We start from the raw sequence: 23808 nt of genomic DNA, 5'->3' as shown, positions 1-23808 counted from the left end.
TAATTTTAATATTTAAAATTTTAATTTTAAATTTAAAACGCATCAATTTACATATCGACACCTCCAAACCATACCACGCTAATTCATTAGAGACGTTCCCAAGACAGTCCGGTCTACGTAACCGGAACGACCCAGATTTATATCTGGCCAAGGACTGTCACTCCAGCAGCACAACAACAACAAGTCATTAGAGAATTACAAGCTCAGTTATGCATACTTTGCACTGTATTGCATAACATGTCATTTTTACGTTATGCTGTGCGCTGGGTAACCGCTTACACGCAAAGCCCATTTAACAGATTCCTTATGTGTTAACTCTCGTGTAATGCCAAGTATGCATAACTGAGCCTTTAGTCAGACTCAGCATAGTACGGTTTGGAAGCGTCGATAGGTGCATACATCCATACATAAATCTTAATGTTTTTTCATTTACTTGATCTTTTTGTTTCGGTTTTCATTTCATTTATTTTCTTTTTTCTACTTTATTACTAACACAACTATCACTCACCTCATTAGCAGTTTAGTTTAATATTTGCTGCGCGTCAACAACTTGCCACAAATAGATTGAAAGTAAGTATGTATTTCATAAAAACGTAAATATATATACTATTTTAAGCTTTGTTCAAACTTTTTTCATTCAAGCTATCCAAATTTACGATGTTTCGATTGGTATCGATGGCAAATATTTAAAAACTGTCCTACGTCAAAATATCACAATTTTATTCTGACAGTAATTAAAATGTGTTTTAAAAACTACCGGTGAGTACATGCTTTTGTATTAAATTAAGAATAAAAAGAAAAAAAAATCGCATGCAAATATGGGTAAGGAAAGCTTTTTGATTAAAGCTGCAAGCCTACATACGGAGTGTATTCTTCACAAAATCGCGCTTCAGATCGTCGTGCTCTCTCAATCATGGAGTAAATTTAAAAGCGTTCCAGCTATCAAAAATCGGCAAAGTAATTATTAAATCCGATGGAGCCGTCACAACTGAAATTTTTTGTTGACAAAATTTTTCTAGTCCTTCCACAGACATGGGGTATTCAAAATTCCAGTCGCTATTCTTAGTTTAGAGAAGTGATGGGCAGAAAGATTCTTTACTTTGCGCACGTTTAGACAAAATGCCTTTGTGTTTTGGTCCATTTTCACAGAAAGCTGTGCGCACGATTCAGTTATTAACAATATTCATGGCTATCAATGAATCCATGGTAGTCCAAATTTTCGTGAATCCTACGAAAATTCTATCACCGAACTCGAATAGCTATGAACGAAATCGGATTCAGTGGTAGCTCCGATTTACATTTTTAATATAATTTCTGAGCTCTGGATCCGCGATCTCCTCAATCTTGATTTGTTGTAATAGAAAATGTCCTTTAAATGCATCAAAAGATCTTTAAAACAGTTTTCTTAACTATAATGCAAAAACAAGGATGCTACCCTTCTGAGCCTGTTATATACAAAGCTGTCAAGGTAGTCTCTTCGCTTGATCCGATGGATTGTAATAATATAATTACCCTGTACTGACGCTTAAATGACACAAAAAAAAAACGACGAGACACGTAAACTCCATTTTGGGTTATTGCAAATCTCTATATCGTGTCTCTAGATCAGATTATTTTCCCAAGTTATTTTCATTGCGAATGAAAAGAAATTCAAACTTTAAGACGGAAAATGTTACTCATACGCCACACAGTGGCGCAACCCATGAAAGTTAGCCGGACAAAATGATTTTATGGTCTTAAACTATAGAACGTACTAAAATAAGTCAATTAATGGTTCGGCAAGGGGGGTCTATTGCGCACCACATGTGCGGTACAGGGTTAAAAGTGGTAATTTTTTCACTTAATTCAGTATATGGTCAGTTAAAAGTTAAAAAGGACTTTAAAAGTATGTACTTTTGTCAATAACTCTTGAATGTTAACACTTCTGCACGTAAGAAAAATGTTAAAATTAATCGCATATTTTATGTCAGCGGACATTTGTTGAATTAAACCGTATTGAATTACCTCAAAATTTTACAATGAATTTTGTCCGGCTAAATTGATTAAATACGCCACTGTGCGCCATGTAAAAGTGCGACCATGTACGACATGGCGTATGAGGAACATTATTTTCTGCCCCTATTTCATAAAAAAAAATCATTGGACGTTTTTATTTGATTCTGTGTAAGTGTCCGAATGAAAACATTTTTTGGGTGCAGATTTAAGCAAACTTAAACTATAAAATGAAATTATTTGCGTTACAAAAGTTTTTTCTTTTTGCTTTTCTATTTCTGCGCCTCGTGGCGGAAATGCGAAATTCGAGCATGAGAAATAAAAGTGGAACGATTGAAACGTGCATTTCTTTCTTGTGCAAGAAGTCAACACGGATTGTGTGCGATCCAGCCACAGTTAATGGCTACACACAAAATAATGATTATATTCGCGAAACTATGGGTAAATCAATTATATAAATAGGCAATCATGTTCCCTTTACACCCCTTTTACGGCTAAACTATACTTCTAAGGTATAAACAATTATATATCATTAGAAAGGTATTTTGATGCTGATGTGCAGGCAATTTTTAAAATTTCAAATTAGTTTAAAATAGAGCGAAAAAATCAATTCAAAAGTCACACCAATACCAATACCGTACATGTACATGGTTGGGGCGGAAATGCCTCCTAAATGTATGCTTTAATATTGATACTGAATTACAGAAACGTGCTAAGCAGCAGTTTAGGAATAAGATGTATGTATGTATGTACATGAATAGATTAGACTCAAACAAGGAAGAAGGTGAAGTTGAGTATGGAGAAGAAGAAAGGGATAAAGCAAAGATTAACAGATGTACGAGAAACCGAAACATGAAGACAAAGAGGAAGGTAAATTTAAATTCTTAATAGTCTACATATGTAATCGCAAAGATGTGGGTGAATATGTAGATGGAGAAAAGATCGAAGATAAAGATCTGGTTAAAAGTCAAGGAAATGATATATATAAAAATTAAAAGATAAAGATATAAAAAATAATATCTATAGATAAAGGTAGAGACAAAGACAGAAAAAGAAAGAGATACAATTGAAGAATGACATGTTAAGTTGTTTTATTTTATGTTATGTTTTGTTATGTTGTGTTATGTAACGTTATGTTTTGCTATGTTACGTAATGTTATGTTATGTTATTTTATGTTATGTTATCTTATGTTATGTCATGTTATGTTATGTTATCTTATGTTATGTTAAGTTATATTATGTTGTGTTGAGTTGTGTTATGTGGTGTTGTAATGTTATTTTATGTTATATTCTGCTATGGTGTGAAACGCATTTCACCTCAATTCAGCTCAATTAACTCAACTCGGCTCAGCTCAGCCCACCTCAGCTCCCCTTAATTTAAAAGGTTGAATTTCAACCGCTGGGCGAACACTAGTTACAGTAAAACTGCGTACATAGTTTTTCTCTCTGATATCAGGATTTTTTAAAAGGACTTTGAAAATTGAATACTTAATATGAGTAATACAGAAAATGGTTTAAAAAATTTATTCTGGTGTACTTAGGAAAACAGAATGGGTATAATGCATCAAAATTTGCTAAACAAATATATTGTGTTACTCAACGGAAAATTACAGTTTGTTTGACAGATGTCAACCGAAAAAGTTTGAATGTGATACAGAACTCGAGATCAGTGTGCCTTAAAACATATTACGTTTAATTCTTGGCATTTTTTTTTTATTTCGAGAGAAATTAACAGCCCCTTCCACAGTTGTATACTCTTAAGATTTTAATTTGACGAAAATTCGTGACTAGCGTGTCTAAAACCCTTACCAGTAGCATCTAAAAAATATTTTCTTATTTTTAGAAAAAATACAGTTATTTGTCAGATGTCAACTCTCAACGTTTTCATTTGACATAAAATTCGTGATCAGCATGTCAAAAAACGTAATAAGGGGTATTTTCAAAAAGATTTTCTTAATTTTAGAGAAATTGGCAATTGATTTAACAGCTGTCAACTGTCAAACTATACATTTTATGGCATATTCGGATTTAGCATTACAACAATACTACGATCCCGCAGTTTTATTATAATCGTAACAGCCCTAATTTTTCACGTAAAAGATGGCTTGTCCGACCACTGTGCGGCGTATGGTTTTAATGAGAAGCTATTTTCAATGCAGAAATACGCTCGGAAATTTACCTTTGCCTGCTGAGGGGTGACCGCTATTAGGAACAACTTTTTTGTTTGGATGTTACTCGGTCCAGCGATCGAACCTTGGATCTACGTAGCGGTAGTGTAGTGCTCACCTCTAACCACTCAACCACGGCGGCCTCCCAACCATTTCATTGTTTTTTGTTTTGTTATTTTAGTATAACTTTTTCGAATCCTGTAAGTCCACTAAGATCTTCGTACTTCGGCTCTCTTTTCTTCAATTGAAGATGACTTTGTTCACGTATCCGTATTTCTATCGTCTGGTCGAGTTGCATTTTCTGAAAGATTTTTCAAAACATTTTATAAAATGTTCCAATACGTAGAGGCTAAAAATGATTGCAGAAAAATATCCGTTTGTGTGTCTTCTGAGTTCCAGTTGAAAGTAAGCATCATTTCGACATAAAAATAAACACTCATTCCTAGGGTTTTTCTAACGCTAGATAATGTCTCAGCTTTTGATTTTTACACTTAGTTTGAAATATCCAAATGAATGCATCAAGCTATTTTCATAAGAATACATACGAGGGTTGCTACTTAAGTTTTTAGATACGACAAAACTGATTTGAATATCTCAAATCGGGTATTGTCAACGTAAAGTTAAACATTTTTTATGGTAAACGTACTCAGAACATTTTGTCACCGAGTGTTATTTGTGTGTGTGTTTTTTTTTTCAAATACTCGATTCCAAATTCTATCCAAAACATGTGATTTGAACGTATTAACCGCATATTCAGGCCCCGAACGGCGGCATTCGATATCGAAATTTGGTTTTAAGGCCACGGCATACGATGGCGCATGCTTCTCGTTAATTTAAATTGTATTGGGAAGAAAGTATAGTGCTTATCATAACCATACGTCACTCACGTATTGTCCAAGATTTTACTATTTATTTTATGTTTTTGGAATTCTAATTATTTTTTATAAAAGGTATAGCGTATTCCTCCGATTTTCAATGTTTATGCAATATTTGAAAAAACTTTGGCAAAAATTTCGGGCTTCTTAATTTGATTTTCTGGAAATATTTTCAGTATGCAGTGTTTTAGCCCATTCAATTTTAGCGCAATAAAATGCAAGTTTGAATAGCTGTTGGTTTTTGACAATTTTATTTTATTTTTTTGTTGAAGATGTCAGTCATTTCGGGCCCAGGTGTCAAATAGCGTGGACCTCGCAATTTGTATTTATTTTTTTATCCGCAACTTAATTAGCAACCCTCGTATGGGTTTTTTGAGGCAACTGGCTATTATATTGGGTTAGATATCCACGCTTCTCACAAGCGGATGTTTCCTTAAACTAAAAAAAAGTCTTGAAAATCCCACAACTCTCGCGCCGGTATTGCCAACATTTGTTTGAAGGGTTATTGGTTTTTTTTTTAGTTGTTAAATAACTGATATTTATTTTTAGTTTATATACATTATTCACATCAACTTACGCTCACTGTCAGAATGAAAGTCGATACAAGAGCATTGTTAATTTTTTTTTACTGGCACAGTTTATTAAATAATTCACTTATAAATTTATAATTGTAAATTTAGTTTATAATTCAATTTAAACAATTGTTTTGTTTGCCGGAAAATATTTACGTACGCCCGTTTGTATGTAGTTGACCAACACACTTATTATTTAGCTAGATACACGACGAAAAAAGAAATTAGTGCTAAAGACAATACATATGTATGTAGTTACGCTTAATAAACTTTAAAAGTTTTTCTCTGTTACTTAAAATGTACTTAGGTAAATAAATTTTGTAATTTTAAAAAATTTTACTAATTAGGAATAATTTATTTTATTGTTGCTTTAGTATTTAGTTTATGTGTGAATGTACATAAATATGTATGCAAGTGTGTATTTGTAAATGTGTATGACTGTGTGACTGAAACGAATTCACGAAATAAGGCCATTAGCTGCTTAAAAATATGTAATAAATATCTAAAATTTAGTTTAAATTATTATTATTTTTAAATGTAAATACTTTTTTATATTTATTTTAATACCAACTTAGTTGTGTCAGTAATTTTTGATGGGAAAGCATGATTATGTATATTACATTTGAATTAAAGCATTGCAGTTTATTTGCTACGCAACATAAATATATAATTATAGGCTGGTACTTATGTACTTAAATATGTATGTATGTATGTATGTATATGCTCCCATATGTACATATATGTATGTATATAATTTTTAGTTTCCGCTACTTTAGTTTTGAAATGTTAGAATTGTTCGATTACATACTAAGCTTCTGTTTTTGATGATATTCAATGCATTTGCCTTGCCTTCGAATTTTTTTTTTTTACAACTGAGCTATATCTAACTATGCAAGTTTCATGTCTGCAATCGGCATTCTGTGGCCAACTTCATTCAGTAGCCAATTTTCTCTAGTTTGATTATAATACAAAGCAATTTTTTGCTTTGCTTCTGCTTAAGTTTATCACTTTTTCCATCCGCTTTCGCTCGCACTTTCACTTTTAAATCTTAGTTTAGTTTTTCCAGTACATTGGATTTACTGGAAGCTGTAGGATACATCTTTGATTGGACTTGCTTAAAGGGTGTACAACTGTTTTTTCTTTGCAGTGGCAAGCTCTGGCGTTCTGGTCATTAACGTGACATCGCAAATCGTAAATTTTTTTGGTATTTTCTTAAGGCCTCAGCCATAGATTTATAATTATTATTTTTTCACTGTTAATTTTTACAAGATTTTAATGCCGATTATAAAAGCTTAAACGTCTGCCCGATTGAATCGAGATTTCCAAGAGGCTTGCACGAATTTCGAAAGGTATTTCTAGTCCAGTTTAAATTCCTATATTTCTTGTATAATTTATTTCAATTTCCTTAACCCAAGCTTAGTCCAGTCGCTGAATGCGTCTAGACTAATTTTTGTGAATAAATCTCTTTGTAAATTAACACTTGGGACTACCAGAAAAAGAGTTTAAAAATGTTTTGATCGTGACTGTTCCCAATAGAAGTATTTAGAGTCAGCAATGATGCTGGCGCTACATCTGCGGCGTCCATAGAGTGGTATTACCTCTTTTTCTTGGCCATGGCACAACATGCGTTCACTAAGTGCAAGTCCACGGAGACTGCACTACACTCGTTCGTAAAACACATGGAAAAAGCTCTAGAATACAAATAATGTGTTCTGGGCGTATCTCTAGTATTGGATAGTAAGCTGCTGTGGAACGCAATGTTGAGGAAATGGTAAAAGAGTACCAGACGAACAGCACGGCAATACGAGTACAAATTAACAGTCCATAATAGAGTCTGAAATTTGACGCTTTTCTGAGTCTTAAAAATTGAATTCTTTACAATTCTGATTATTAATAAACTTTGACTTCTACGTGCACTTTGTTGCTTTTGTTCAACTAAGAATTTCGGACACATAAAGAGTCCGAAAGAAGTCAGTGTGTTTAACTGGAAAGAAAGACTCATTTTAGATTCATAAATTCTGAGCACTCAGAAAATTGTTTAAAGGCTATAGGAAATATATGTATACACATAAATCGGAGGTTAATTAACTAGGCAAATAATGCCATGTTGGGGCTGTTAAAACCAAAATTTTCTTTCCAATTCCTTATTTTTGGGCAGCATGGCGTCTTTTAGAAAGTGAGAAAATACTATCTGAATTTTCGTTGACATGAATTTTATAAATTCCTCTGGAAGTTATTATTGTAACGGCCTTTCAAGCTTTGAAAGTCTATCACTTCTTAAAATCGTTAAGCTTATGCAACAGTAGGCCGCCGACCTCAGCGAGAGGGATGTTAGTTAGTGGGCTTTTGATGGAAGTTAAGGAGCTTTGCAAAATAGGGTCAGGAATGTAATTGTTTCACTCATTTCTCACAAGTCAATTGAAGTTCGTAGTCTCTTATATGTCGTGATTGCCCTTAGATAACGATATTCATAGGAGATTTTGCGAAAGTAGTAATTACTAATATCTCAACTAAAGGTCTTTAAAAAATGGTTTCGGTTTCTCATTTAGTTTCTCTTTAAGAGCAATTCTACGAATATTTTATTTACAATTATACAATGCTAATATAATTGATTAAAAAATCGCAGTGTTGCATAATATTCATTGTTTTTTAGGCGTATTCAGGCTATAAGCTTCGGTAAAACGAAGCTTTGTCGGTATCAGTAAGCAATCTCCAGCCGCTATTGGTGACTTTTCGTGGTGAACATCGATTTTGAGAATTCTCGGTATTCAGTAAGCTATCTCACGCCTCTAGTCTAAACAAAAAAAAAAAAACAGTAATTTATCACCTTTCCCTAGGCTGGTCACAAGAAGAAAAATATGGAGGAAAAGATAATTGCTTTCTATTTTATACTAAAAAAAAAAAACTCGAAACTGAAGCGTTGAATTATTTGTTTAACAATAATTTCATTAGGAAATAAACGTAAATACTTTAATTTCAAACAAATTAAATTAAATGAAAAAAAATTGTTTCTTTTTAAAACAAAAAAAAAATAAACAAAATTAACAAAATAAAAAAAATAAGAAAGATAATTCCGCTGCCCGTTTCACCACACATTTTTTGTGCCTTTCTCTTCGGCTTTCTGCACATTGATCCGTCCAATCATAGTTGCTTCATCGTCACAGTCATGATGCAACGATTGCATGACGACTGCACTTTCGCACTCTCGGTTGTGATATTTAAATTTATTTGTCGTCTAAAAATTCGCTTAAAGCAGTTATTTTCTCTTTTTTTTGGTTGATATTTTCGCGAAATTTTTACAAAAACCTGCAATTTTAAAATTATGAACTGTGCCGCATAATTTTTCATTAATCTCTCCTTTTCTTTTCCTGAAATTTGTTTTGTTTTACAATTTCGACATATTTGATAGTTAAAATGCTCACATTCATTGAATTTTATTGCAGTTATCCACTTTTTAATAATTTCCACAGATTTTATGCAGGAAATACAAATTTTTATGTAATTTTAATGCAAATATAAACTTTTTCACAAATTTTTCCCCATAAAATGTAAGCAAACAATGCATGCATTAAAATTAGCAAACGGCAGTGTCGTACTTATCCGTTTCTGCATCTTCTACGTAGAAGTGTGCAGACCTCCATTGAAATGCATGTGCTCGTCTCAAAATTTCAGGGCGCGATGATAACGCAATCATGATTGGACGACAAGTGTGCACATGGCCTTACTGATTATCCAAATCGTCTCAAGTCACAAAAATAGTCACTCATTTCATAGTCTCCAACTTAGTGATTTGAAAAGTGACTGACTTACTGACCATAAAGTGAAAATACATAGTATGTACATACATAACGTGCATTGCGTGACCGTCAGTTGTCAAAAAGATGAATCGGTGTATTTGTATGAAGTAAAATCGTCGTGAGAATGGGTACTTGTACGTCAATATTGGAAAAGAATGTCTAGGAAGTGGTGCTCCTAACGTACAGAGACGCCAAAATAAAGGTGTCGGGTTTGTAAACAAAAATCAGCTGTTATTTATGGCCGGTACTTGCCTTGTCTTGTAGAAACGCGAAGTTATACAAGTGTCAGCATTGTTGGACTTACTTGCGTCAAAAGTGGAGAGTTGGTCAACGTTCGGCAGGGATAGGGATCAAGGCATATGAAACAGATAGTAGCATTGGAGCAAAAATAACATTTTATTATTATGAGTTAAGCGAACGTTCCAAAAGATGGTTTTCAATCGCTTGTTTTATGAAAAAATAATTATATTGTTTGACACTTTAAAGACGAAATAATTTGAAAAAATAAATAAAATAAAACTAAAATCAGCTGATCAACTGGTTCTACCTGTTCATTATGCCTCGGCATTATACAATTTTTGCCATTTCATGCCTAGTGGAAATCCGGAATTAATGACTATTTTTGTGTTCCTGTAATTTGGTGGAAATTTGTCATAAGAAAAGTCTCCTCATACATGAACACATACTTATTTATTTGTTTTGAATACGCCTACAAAGTGCATAACGTAATGAAATTATAAGCTATAACTTCCTGTTATTTGTAAAAGATTTTCGAAGTCGCAAAATTATTGTTAAAAAAGTTTTTATATTCGCCGTGCCTGCGCAGATAGGGGTCTCCGCTTAAGACCACCTGACGCTGCGTATGAATATTTGTCTTTTTTAAGTATCTTTCGCCAAAACGTCAAATGTCAAAGTAAATCCCATATACTCCAAAATCTTAACTGCAGTTAAGAGCTTTGTAAGAGTTTCCATCGTAAATATTAGTATCCAGATCCTAAGGAAACGGTCAGGCAAAAGTGCTATTATTTCGTTTGTGTGAATAGTTGTGTCGAAGAAGTTTTGACATCTGACATTGCACAGCCTATTGTCTCATTCTTTCCTCGCGAAAAAATGGAACGGACATATATTTCTGTTGCAAACATGGGTTTCCTTGTGCTATTTTTTCATAAAAAAAAAACTTTAGGAAACCGTAGTAAAAAGCGTAGCAAATTTCATAAGAACTGCGTACTGCCTTAAGGAAATTTGGCACAAGAACATTTCTGCGCTATTTCTTGAGCGTTGTTTATATGGTGTTATTGATTTTCTTGAGAGCAGTGTTGCCATAAGTGTAGATTTATCTTCAAAAAGAAAATATATTTCATAAATAATCGAAAAATTTTCACATGAAAATAATTACAACAAAATAAAACTCCATACAACAAATCTTCTCAGTGAAGACATCTGGCAGCACCTGACCATTTTTTTTAGGATAGTTGGCAACAAATTTTTCGTTTTCGTCATCGATTTACTGCTTACATGCGAACGTAGGCCAGCTAGAATTCTATTGTCAAATATGGATGGGAAAAAATTAAACCTTGAACTATGCCCACTTTATACTCTGTGTTTTTTTTTGTAGTTGGCACTAATAGGTGACAAAAAACTTTTCGTTTTTGTCATCAATTTATTTTGCAAGACAAACTCGGCGTTGTGAATTTCAGCAAAATAAAAATGATGGAGCGTTATTTGTTAAAACAAAAACGGAAAATAATTTTGGTTTCTAAATTTACATTAACAAATTAAATTTTCTATAATTGGCTTTATGGAGACATTATCATCATCATTCGATAGCGGGGATGAATTTTAGTAAAAATTCGAAGTGTTTTTATTATAAAATCTTCAATAAAGATAAATCTAGAAAAAAAAAAGATTTTCTTTCAGTTTTGTAACCTTTTTATGGTTTTTTGAAGATCTTATCATCACTCGAAAGATTTTTAACAAAATTTTTCTGGCAACACTTATTGAGAGTTGGATACTAATACGTAATCAAGAATTATGGAATACAAGCCCATCAGATCAGATTTTTGAGAATAGTTTTTGTGTGACGTCATACTGGTGCAGTTGCGAGAGAGAAATGCCAAAACGCGAGCAAGAATGGAAGGAGAAGAAGAAATTTTGTAAGAAAAACGTAAACAAGTTGCACAAGTGTGACGTCATAAAAACAGCGATTCTGTCAAATTCACTGAGAGCGATATAGCGGTACCAAGATGGGCGCCACTTTTGTTCTCTACATCGTGAAGCGTAATCAAGTTTTTGATTGTATCCATTTTGATAGTTTGCTTTCATAGGATTTATTGTTACCAAATAGTAGGATTGTTTACTTTGCTTACGATAAAATTTAAAATTTTTGCGTTTAACTGATAATAATAAATTTCAGGGATAGGGAATACCGCTAAATAAATTTCTCTCCTCTGTCCTTGGATGCGCGTAAATGTATACCGTGTTTAGTGTTAATACAGCCATAACTGTTAACGAGCATAGTTGAGTTAAAAAGCTGAAATTTTTTCGTAGCTTTTAGCACTGAAACGAGGTTCACTGCAAGCCCCTTGAGAAACTACAACAGCTGGAGTACAATTTTTTGCCTAAATCGACTTCCATAACACTATTCTCTACGTAAATATAATGCCAGCGCATTTAAATATATTTGTTCATTATTTTGTCAATTTCTTTTTAATCCTACAATACCTTTGTGTATTTATGCATAATGCTTGCACGATTAATTTTGATCCGAGTATGTATTATCTTAAAATCACCATGAATTCCATACCTAGATAAATATTTTTTTTTTTAACACTAAGAAAGCACATAAATTAAAATTATCTAGCTAAATACAAATATGACGAAGAAATATTGTACTTTTATGCATGTACACTGCCGGCAAAAAGTATTGACACAGCGAATTTTGCGCAATATATGCACCAATAATTTCTAATCTGATATTTTCCCGCTAATTTCTTTATAAAAATATAATTTCTAAACTTTGTGCAAGGCTCGCGAAAATTCAATAAATTTTCATGCAAATTTGTAGCCCATTAAATTCTAGTATAAAAAATGCAAGTTCGGAGTTAGTCAAAAATCGCGTTGATTTTTGAGATTTTTTTTTTTGTTGAAAGCCTTTTTTCCACATGAAGTATTTTCGAAATTTATTTTTTCTATGGAAGAGACTGCTTAGAACTTCTACTTTATTACAATAGAATTTATTGGGCTACAAATCTGCATACCAAAAAAAAATCTTATTAAAAAGTTGAAAATTTGCTGAATTTTGCGCGAGTTTTGCACAAAGTTTAGAAATTATATTTTTATGTTTTTTTTTGTAGAATGAACCATATGTTTATAAAAAATTGGCGGAAAAATATTACAATAAAACTTGTTGCATATATTGTAAAAAAGCAGCTGTACCAATACTTTTTGCCGGCAGTGTATGTATGTATGTATAGGCTACGGTCATTTACATCGGTATATACTTATGTATGCACGTGTATGTTAAGATAAAATGGATTTAGGAAAATTTAGCAAAAAGTGACTTCCGAAGACGAGAATGATTTAAGCGAACCATGGAAGAATTGTTTGCGTATTCGCGATCGAGTTGTTATGTATGTATGTTTTTAAGCTTTCAAGTGTGTTCCATGTGATTACATATGTATGTATGTATATACGAGTATGCGTTTCTTCAATTGTTGCGTATAGGGGAAGCTTATTTTGATCGTATGCATTTCAGGCAATAAGAGAGAATGATTACAAGTTTATATGTATCTATTCACGTGTGTATGTTTTTATAATTAATAACTTTCTTAAACCCTATACAAGCTGCGTACTTAATTGCTAAAATCGTAGCTTTCATAGTTCCTCAATCCTTACATACGCGTGCTCTCCAACGTCAACGAGCCGGCGGCAACATCCGCTGACGCTGTCAGTAATAACAGATCCGACGCCGTCGAATTGGCAGCGCCCGCCGACGAAGAGCGTTTCTTCGTACTGCCTCGACCATTGCTTTTTAAAAATCAACTCGAGGAACGCGTAAGCAGCTCATCATCGTCAAGTTGCGCCAAAGCTGCCGGCGAACCCACATCGATGGTGGTCACACGATTGCCGCCATCCGAGGCAGATGGCAACTTGATGACATCATTGTCAGATGAATGCACTGGCATAATAATGCAAACGAAGCTCTTGCCTGTCTGTGAGTCGCGCGGATGCAATGTTACCGGATTGAATTTCTCCGTTTGTCCATCGGTGTAGGTTTGTAGCCGCTGATAAATCTCCGGATAATGTTTACGCAGCAACACACCACGCCGAGATAATATATCCAGTATGTTGGAGAGTATGAGTTCGCCTTGATTGGCATTCGAGCGCAAGTTCGGATTAAATGTGAGTATAAGTATCTCGGTGGTGGGTTCCGGTACAGCGACAACTGTCAGCGGTGGCTGTTGCTGTTGGAGGGCCTGTTGCTGTTGCTCCAGCTCGGCTAGGATGCTCTTGCAGAGTTTCAGTTTGGCACAACGCGAGACCAGCTGGCGTTCCCAGCGTACTGGCGCCTGTCCCATGCCCGGCGCTTCGCTCACCACACATATGGCCACATAGATGAGCATCTTCGAGTCTGGCTTGTATTCGGTGCTTAGCTTGAGCAACTCCGAGTACAGCTCGAGACCCATTTCGGCGGGCATCAGATCGGGCCAACGCACATAGGACGCCTCGCCCATACACTGAAAGCCGTGCTTGATGAAACTCTCAGCCGCCTCGGCGGAACGGAAGAGCACCCGCACAACGCCGCGACCCTGCGACAGGGAGCCCTTGCGTGCCAGCAGACTGAGATGGCGCTGCGAATCGACATCGTCCTTGCAGGTGGCTAACACTTGGCGGCACAAATTCGACGCACGTGAGTGCAGACACGCCTTGCGGTGCTTCTCCCAGTGGGCGCGTCGACATTCACGCGAACAATATAAATGGGTACAATTGTGGCATGACTTGTAATACTTTTTGGCGTCCGCGGGCGTGGCGCTACGATCGCACTTGGTGTTGCGGCACTTGATCTGCAATTCGGATGTGGTCTTGTTATTGGACTCGGAACTGTCGCCGAGCGAGACACGGCGCGTCGGCTGTGTGGCGTTCCCGGTGCCGATGACACAGCTGCCACCTCCGCCAGCTCCGCCTCCACCGATAGCGGGCGTGTTGCTGTTATCTTGGAAGTTGCCAGCGTTGGTGTGCGTTTTATTGGCTGTCGAGTTGGTTTTGGCATTTTGGTTGTAGAGTTGTGTTTGCTGTTGGTGCTGTTGTTTTTGTTGTTGCGGTGCATCGCCCTCACTGCGGCGGCGCAAGCGTTGCTGCTCAGCCTGTAATTGCAGTAGTAGTTGCTGTTGGGACTGTTGTAGTTGTGACTGGGACTGGGGGTTTTGTGCCGGCTGTTGCTGCTGCGGCATATGACGAAATGTGACCAGGGACTGACTAGCTGAATCGCCTGCGAAAAGAAGAGACAAAAGAGAGATATTTTGTTGGAGAATGGAATTGTCAAAAGCTGCGTCACGTATAACATTAGAACTTTTGCTAATAAACTCCTAATATAGAACAACGCTAAGGCATTCCACACAAAGGTTAAATACGAATGTAGAAACGAAATGAAAACAAAAGTTTATTAACGATATTAATTTGGAAATGTTTCGATAAGCACAAGTAGGGAAACTGTAACGAAGAGGAATGAGTTGAACATGCTTGGAGGGATTCAATCGTACTACTTGCTTGGCAATACTTTGACAGATCTTTGAAAATAATAATCAAGCTGCCCTTTTTACCTATACATATAATCACGATTTTTGAAGTTATATTTACATATGTATGTATGTATGTATATGAACTTACAAGTTAAAGAATTTAAAGCATTTTCAAAATTTTAGGGGTAGGTTTATATCTTTTCACACATCCGCCCCTTATTCCCATCTCGATGCGCTGGTAATTGCCTCAGTAATGTCCTTCATGCGTACCCTTTCATTTTGTAGAAAATTCCTAGGCTCTCAGATAAATTTACATATTTAAGGCACTGCCTAAACTCCTCTCACTAATATACCTAAAGTACATAAATTAAACTTCCACATTACGGAGATATTTTACAGTAGTTATATTATTTAAAGGAGACCCGTTTTGGCGATGTATAATTTTGCGTAAGCCCCAATAAAAGTGATTCGTGCTTTCTAAGTACATATACATACATATATGCCCTTTTTTCTTTGCTGCCTAACAGATGAAATTTCCCATTTCCATCAATAGCTTAACAGCAATTAAGAATTCTATTGAGTTCTAGAAATTATCAGGCCTTCCACCGTATGTTGTTAACTTAAAGGTCGACCGATTGGTAGTTTTCAATTTCAAGGTTTCATTGTTTAGTATTTATTGTTACCAGGATAATGATAACTTTTTTCTTTCGAGGAAAAACTTCATAATTTTTACTAAACATACAATAGGGGCATTTCAGCGTGACGGATAGGACATTTTAACCAAGGAATGAAACCGATTCAAAATAACGTTCCGGTTTCGGTTTTGCAAAGTGTTGCGGTTTTAGTTTCGTTCTTCAAAATTTTTATCGGTTTCGTTCCGGTTTCGGTTTTGAAATAAAAAAATTAAAGCAAGTTTGACAAAAAAAGTCACCACCATATTCACTTAAATGTTTAATTTTTGCTGTAAAATTGAAGGTGTATGAAAACTAAAATAATTATGAAATTTTATCCACCCATTCACTTCTGTGCGCTTTACAACTATACATGTGAAAATGAAAATGAAAATGACTTCTTCCAAATAACCGATGGCAGATCGGAGATTTAATTTATTTGGCATCTTTTTAGCAGCGTTTTGCGAAAAGTTACTTTGTCAAAATTACTACTTAACAAGAATTTTAGCAAAATAATTGTGCTTTTGGTTAAATAAATCATTTATTTCAAAGAAATTTATATTTATTTGGGAGGCAAATGTAATTTGTGGAAAGTGAAGTAAAATGAAGTGACGAAGTTAAGGCTTCTAAAGTGAAGTGAAAAACTTCAATTGAAGTGACAGCCGCAGCACTTCGACCGCCTTGTATAAATTCGCCTTGAAACCGCACAGTTATGCTACTGAAGAAAAAAATTTTGGTTGCTAGATCCTGCAGCTGATTTTTATAAATTTCTGGAAACCAATTGAAACCTGTGGTTGAAACGGTTTCGGTTTCGTTCCTTTTCAGGTCAAGATAACGGTTACGGTTTCGGTTTCATTCCTTGATTTTAGCTTGTTTACGCTCAAACTTTAAGTAATTTCTCTTAAGCCATTAATTTGACAAGTTTCAAAAAGTCAGCACTTTAAATCAGATATCAGTTTAATACGAGATTAATAAAGTATAAAACTTAAGGTATATTTTATGTTTTGATGGCATTATTAAAATGCGGACACATACTTTGTGAGTAAAATGAATACTACTTTTTTGTTATGAATATTTATTATTTTTTTAATAAAATGGTCTTATTTAAAAAATTAGAAGCTTACGTATTTGTACGTTGGTTAAAAACAAACAAATTTTGCCGTGGCGGATGGGACATCCGCATTTCTCTGAATGCTGACAACTTCTCGACATAAATAATAAATAATTTTTTTTTAATGTGTTGTGCTCAGTTTTAAAGTCCATGAGTTGTATTTTATCTCCTCTTACACGCTCCAATTTTGTTGAATTCAAGTTGTTGGTTCTTTAAATGGCAAACAATGAAAATGTCAAAAGCAAATCCAGAAACTTGAAACCCCACTTCTTCCACTTGCAAGCAGAGAATTTAATTCAATGCTTGACCATGTAGAACCCGTTTGAAACTAAAAAAATAGTGGATAATAATTATTTTTTTTTTGCTCCTTTAAAATTGTCTCAGATTTAAGCGCAATCTGTGTAATTTATTTTTTGGCTTGTAGTGTTGTCTTCGCTGGAATGACCCATGTGTATTTTCTGTGCGAAAAGGGCCTAAAAGTATTTTATGAATCCTTGAGTTAACACCGTTCTGAAATACTGTTAAGACTTTTATATAGGATCATTTTTGTTAAAGCTGCATATGTACATGCATAGGCGTAGCCAGGTAGGGGCAGGGGGGTGCTCGACACGTTAATCTGTAATATAAAAGTTAACCTCAGATTAAACCAATAACTTTTCGGTGTCCGACCTGGTTTTGTCGATGATTTTTGCGAAGTAGAGGAGAAACCTCAAATGTGAATGTAAAGGAAAATGGTCGTTAGTAAAACAAGAGGTTTTTGCAAGGAAACTTAAAAAAAAAAATTATTATTTTTTTGTTGGCTGAATGCATTAGGGATCTTCGGCTTTTACAGTCGGATTTTAAATTATTGTATCGTCGGTCCCTACGAAGAGTAGCACATTTCACTATTCGCGTGGAAGACTAGCACATTTCACTATTAGCGTGGAAGACTAGCACATTTCATTATTCGCGTCGAAAAGTAGCACATTTCAGATTTTTGCGTGGAAGAGTAGCACATTTCAGGTTTTTGCGTGGAAGACTAGCACATTTCACTATTCGCGTGGAAGACGAGCACATTTCAGATTTTTGCGTGGAAGAGTAGCACATTTAAGGTTTAAAGTAAATCATAAAGGGATAATTTATATTGGAAATTAAGTGCCTATTTTATATTTCTATAACTGTATTATAAAATTCATGAAATTCAGACGGTATAAATCGTTTAGTGATCATTTGCTGGAGATCATCCATTTTTCTTTTTTTTTGTTTGTTTTATGGTTAACCATTGAAAATTTGTTTTCAGTATGTTCAATTTCAATTAAAATAAAGTTCATTAAAAAAAAAACATGTAAACCCACGCTTAAAACTTTGTATAAATCTAAAAAAAAATCAACTAATCTTCATTCAAATTTCAAACTTATTTACTCAGAAGTGTTAAAATTTTTTTGAGTATGAAGCCTTATAGCTGATTCAATTATAGTGTGATAATGTGCAAGTTTCAAGAGCCTTAAAATTACCTTTGATTCTTTTTGCCGCATTTGCTCCCATATAACGAATAAACACAATTTATTTTTATATGGAAGAAAACCGCAACAACGGAAATTTTAAGCCACTTGAAACTTGCACATTATTGCAACAAAATCGAAAGGGCTTTAAATCTATATACTCAACAAATTCTGAGAAAATAATTTTGAAATTTGGATGAACATTTTTAGACTTTTTTTTAGTTTTCTACAAAGTTTTAAGTATGGGTTTATATGGATTTTTTCAGAGAATGAACTTTATTTTAATCAAAATTCTTAAAAATAAATAAATAGACATAAGTGGAAAACTATATCACTTTGAAATGAGGTGCTCTTGATATGACTGCATGTACATTAGGGTGGTCCAAAAACAGTAAAGTCGGAATTGTAATGCTATCACCCCCTAGGATTGTTCTACATATATAGAAAAAAAGAATACACCTATTTTTTATTTTAAAATCAAAAAATATTTAGAGGTCGCTCAAAGTGCTCAAAGTTTTCGATGTATTTTCATAAGTATGGGAAAAACAACTTTTCGTAGAAATGGTATAGAATTCTTGAAAATTAATGTATTTTCATAAGTATGGGAAAAACAACTTTTCGTAGAAATGGTATAGAATTCTTGAAAATTAATATTTTTCGATCGAAAAACTCTGGTTCTCTTCAGGAGACTTACAATAATAATACCCAATTATTTATTTAACCATTTTTAATACTAACGATTTTTTATTTGTCCCCCCATTGCATTTTTCGGGGTTTTTGTGGGTTTTTGGCGGACCTATAAATTATAGTTGCGATGAAAAAATGGTTAAATAAACAATTTGGAATCTTCTGCAGATGAAAAGAGTTTTCCGATAGAAAAATATTAGTTTTTTTGAATTCTATACCATTTCTGCGAAAAGTTTTTTTTCCACATATAAAATACATGGAAAACTTTGGGCGCTTTGAGCGACCTCTAAATATTTTTTGATTTCAAAATAAAAAATTGGGGTATATTTTTTTCGGTATAGAACAATCCTAGGTGGTGAGAGCATAAAAATTCCGACTTTACCTTTTCACATGCATTTTTGGACCACCCTAATGTACATATATGTTTCTCGTATTTATAAATAGATTCCCTGAGGAAGACGCGAATATGTTCCAAAACAAGTAGGAGGAAAATAAACGTTTATTCTGTTTGTAAAAAAAGATCGAAAAGCTCCATACACAACATTAAACTTTCAACTTAGTCGAGGAGAAATAATTATAACATACATGTATGTTTGGTTTTTGTACGGCTGCTGGTACCACTTTGTATGAATTCGCTACTATTCTACGCGAGAATCTGAAATGTGCTACTCTTCCAGGCAAAAATCTGAAATGTGCTAGTCTTCCACGCAAGTAGTGAAATGTGCTAGACTTCCACGCAAAAATCTGAAATGTGCTAGTCTTCCACGCGAATAGTGAAATGTGCTACTCTTCCACGCAAAAACCTGAAATGTGCTACTCTTCCACGCAAAAATCTGAAATGTGCTACTCTTCCACGCGAATAGTGAAATGTGCTAGACTTCCACGCAAAAATCTGAAATGTGCTACTTTTCGACGCGAATAATGAAATATGCTAGTCTTCGACGCGAATAGTGAAACGTGCTAGTCTTCCACGGTAATTTGAGATGTGCTACTCTTCGTTGGGAGCGACGGTATATCGGTGTTTTTTTGTTCCAAAGTTCATTGACCTCAAGCACTCCATCCTAGTGTTTACCAACCAGATTTCAGTTCTTATCGCCCTAACGTACCACACTAATTTCATTAAATTAAAGCCCACCAAAATCATTAAACTTTTTCTAAAGGATTGTTTTCACTATGTCAAATTCAGTGGCAAATACTTAAGTGAAACCGCGTTGGCAAATGGAACTAAAAATAGTTAGACGATAGATCAGAATAGGTCTTCAGTCCTGCACATGTGCTGCTAAATTTTCTATCTGTCCGTTTTTGGCCAATAATATAACACCGTGCGACAAAAACAAACAAAATTTAAAACACACGAAAGAATCGATATACTCACGAAGCTATGGCTCAAATATTGTAAAACTGCCTTTTTACTTCTTCACTCAAACGTCAGGATTTTTTTCAAAGGACTTTGAAATTTTAAAGATGTGATTAATTTAAAAAAAAAAAAATATTTAAAAATATCAGTGCAATGTAGAATAACAATAGATAGAAAATTCTGTGGAATTTAAAAACAATGGTTTTTTTTTTTTTGGTTTACAAGGACGAATAGGTACTGAAAGTGCGCTTTTAATAAATTTTCTCTTTTTAAATTGATAAAGTTGTGAGGTCGTGCACATATTAGTCTTCAAACAATAATTAAAAACAAAAAAAATAAAAAATATTGCACTGATTTTTTTTAAATAACTTTTTGAAATAATGATCTTTTTTAAATCTCAAAGTCCTTTAAAAAAATATCTTGACGTCAGAGAGAAAAACTAAGTACGCAGTTTAACCATAATTTACCCATAGTTTCGAGAACATATTAAGTTTTTTGTGTGTAAAATTTACTGTCGCACGGTGTAATCAGTAAAAGTATGGATAATGAAGATGAATGATGTGTCAACCAGCCTTAAGGAAGTGTTTCGATTATTCCAGTAGAACTACAAATACTAAAGAAGAAACTACTTTAGGCTCAGGGGGGGTCGGCGAAATTTTTGTTTGCTTGTAAGGTCGTACGGTAAAATACACATATGTATGTACGGAGAACATTTGACTTTTAGATTTATGTATGTAATTAGCAGTAATTTTCTGTGATCGATAATGTTCGTACTTCAGTTTTTTTAAGTGAACAAAAAAATCAAAACTTCATTTCTAAAATAAGTTAAAGTGGTATGACCCCCTAAAATACTGTAATCTCATAACCATAGAAACTAATAACTAAAGTGAATCGAAGAGAAAATATTTTCTATTACATAAAGGTCATTTCATATTTATAATACAAAAGCAATAAAATTTTAATTTTTGCAAAAATTAATTTCATACACACCACACGGCGGATAGTGCAAAAATCTTGTTGCAAGTAATTTTTTTAAAATATTTTTTCATCTTTTATTTAAACAAAATATTTAAATAAAGCACTTATTTTAAATTAAAGATAGATGTATGTACGAGTATATAAGACGCTGTGATAAAATATTCTTTAACACATAGAAAGAAACACAACAATAAAAAGGAATCCAAAACAATTTTGTGGTTATAATAAAATTTTAAGTAAATCGTTATATTTTGTTTTTTTTTTTGTTTTTGATTATACAAGTAAAACACAATTGTTATTATTATTTTTTTTTAATTTACAAATTCTAAATTTAATGTTTACGCGCGCGCATGATTATTTGAACAAGTCTAATTTTTGTTTTTTGTATACTATAATTAGTAAATGTGTATATACGAGTATGTACGAGTATATTTTTGTGATGGAACAAAACTTACAGGTTCATACCTGTCGTCGTGGACCTAGCGTATGGATCACTTGTGGAGGATGGGCCCGCGCTGACGTTGACGCCGACGCTAGCGCCTGCACTCGCACTCGCACCTGCACCCGCACCAGCGCCTACGTTCACGCCCTGCACTCCACCACTTGACGCTGACGACGATGGCAGTCCTAATAGTGAGGCTAAGACATCTTCTAGCGATGCGGTGCTCAACGAGCGTTCTGGCGCTAAATTCAGGGTTTCCGAATTGGGCAATTATTTTTTTTTATGAATTTGTTTTGTTGTTGATCGGATTAGTAGGAGGGAAAAGGTTGTGTTAATTGGAGTTATCGTTTTTTTTTTTTGTTTTTTTTTTAGTGACATACATATGTGTTGGTTGGCCGCCATTAGTTGATGCATCGTTTTAATTGTATTTTTTTTTTATTATCGACATAGTAATGTTTTTGTGATAAAAAAAGGAAAAAAGAAACGAGAATACAAACGCATATTTTTAAAATATTGCTTGAATTTTTTCAAGTCGTTACATTAATATTCTAGCCTAAAATTATACTTAACTAAATTTTAATGAAAATAATTCTACTAACAACAATAAGTGGTTGAAATATACAGACGAAAGACTGAATTGCAAAAATGACTGCCTCAAATGATTATTGCTATTTCTTCAATTGCCGTGTTTTTGCACAAAAAATTTGAAAAAAGCAAATATGCATAAATCATTGAGTAAGGGTTGCCTACTGTTATCGCAAGTAAATACGCGAGGAAGAAAGGAAGCGTTGAACTGTGGAAGTAGTAGTCATTTGGAGTACGGAAAGGGTGTTTTTAGGAAAGTTGCAAATCAAAAAACATCTACTGGTTGCGTCTACTGGCTACTGCAAATTAGGTGACAAATTATGATCGTTTAGTGAATGTGAATTTTAAGCTACAACCTACAATATGTATGTATAAAGCTACTTTAGAGTGATTAAAATCTAAGAGTGATACTATGTTAAGCATTTAAAAAAGGTAAAAACATAGACAAAGAATAACATAAATATATGTAGTAAGTTAATAGTAAACAAATCTTTTTGAAACAAGCTTTCTAAATATAAAACAAATCGGACCATAAATATATCAAACCCTAAGCCACCTACCAGAAATTTTTTTTGTGGAGTTATTTCTCTTCATGTAAGTAATATACAGGGTGTCTTATACCACCCGTCTACCCTCTCTAAAATGGAGGAAATGTTTTTTTTTTTTTTTAAACCGCAAAAATATGACCTAACAAATCGACTTCCGGTGTTGCCAGCATTGGGGTTAAACTGATCGGAGGTACATTTTTTAAATATGTATGTTCTTACCACAAAAAAATACACAACTATTGTAGGAAACTTTATTCTGTAATGCAGTTCCGGTTAAAATAATGGGCTTCCGGTCTGCTTAACCCACTTCCGGTCGAAACCGAAAGTCGATAACATCGTGCGACAGTAAATTTTACACACAAAAAAATGAATATATTCGTGAAACTATCGGTAAATTATAGTAAAGCTGTGTACTTAGTTTTTCTCTCTGACGTTAGAATTTTTTTTAAAAGGACTTTGAAATTTTAAAATATAATTATTTCAAAAAATCATTTGGAATGATTAGCAGTAAATAATATTATTCAAATTTATGTTATTTACTATACTTCTATTACAATTTAAGACGAAAAAGTGGTATTTGCCTTGAGTAAAGGTTTTCAACTTTTAAAGAAAGCCATCACCCACAAACTTTTTTCGCTTGATAAGTTATCATTTAAATAATATCAGTGCAGCTAACTTAAAACAAAAATGTTTTTTTTTTTTCAACTAAAATTTTGCCGTCTCTAAAGTTTGCCGCCCTAGGCACCTGCCTATGTTGCCTTTACGGTAAATCCGCCACTGGATATGGAATATGTCTTTTAAAAATA

General features: G+C 33.9%; 2 protein-coding genes across 7 annotated transcripts in view; one reads left to right on the top strand and one right to left on the bottom strand.

Annotated features, from left to right (window-relative positions):
- LOC118735817 (RNA polymerase II degradation factor 1-like) overlaps positions 1 to 23808 on the top strand; it is a 31210-nt gene that overhangs the window by 1817 nt on the left and 5585 nt on the right. Inside the window, exons 2-3 of one of the 6 annotated variants that reach the window (XR_004992648.1) lie at positions 520 to 570; positions 643 to 759. The exons of 1 other annotated variant lie outside the window; for it this stretch is intronic. The gene's annotated coding sequence lies outside the window, so the exon portion shown is untranslated. Of the gene's footprint in view, positions 1 to 516; positions 621 to 642; positions 760 to 23808 lie in introns of those variants that run through there. 4 more of the 6 variants (XR_004992647.1, XR_004992645.1, XR_004992646.1 and 1 more) reach the window with 4 other exon arrangements.
- The window catches only part of LOC118736420 (serine-rich adhesin for platelets), a 278380-nt gene continuing 267411 nt past the window's right edge, over positions 12840 to 23808 (bottom strand). The window contains exons 9-11 of the mRNA XM_036466514.1: positions 21883 to 22139; positions 21770 to 21816; positions 12840 to 14892 (exon numbers count right to left, since the gene is read on the bottom strand). Of these exons, the coding sequence (XP_036322407.1) occupies positions 13442 to 14892; positions 21770 to 21816; positions 21883 to 22139 (1755 nt within the window). The 3' untranslated portion in view covers positions 12840 to 13441. The remainder of the gene's footprint in view (positions 14893 to 21769; positions 21817 to 21882; positions 22140 to 23808) is intronic.

Source organism: Rhagoletis pomonella, unplaced genomic scaffold (assembly GCF_013731165.1).
Source record: "Rhagoletis pomonella isolate Grant_MI unplaced genomic scaffold, Rhpom_1.0 Rhpom_scaffold_00003, whole genome shotgun sequence".
In the NCBI taxonomy this organism is placed as follows: domain Eukaryota; kingdom Metazoa; phylum Arthropoda; class Insecta; order Diptera; family Tephritidae; genus Rhagoletis; species Rhagoletis pomonella.
Note: the sequence above shows the minus strand (reverse complement) of the source record. Positions and strands in the feature narration are given on the sequence as shown.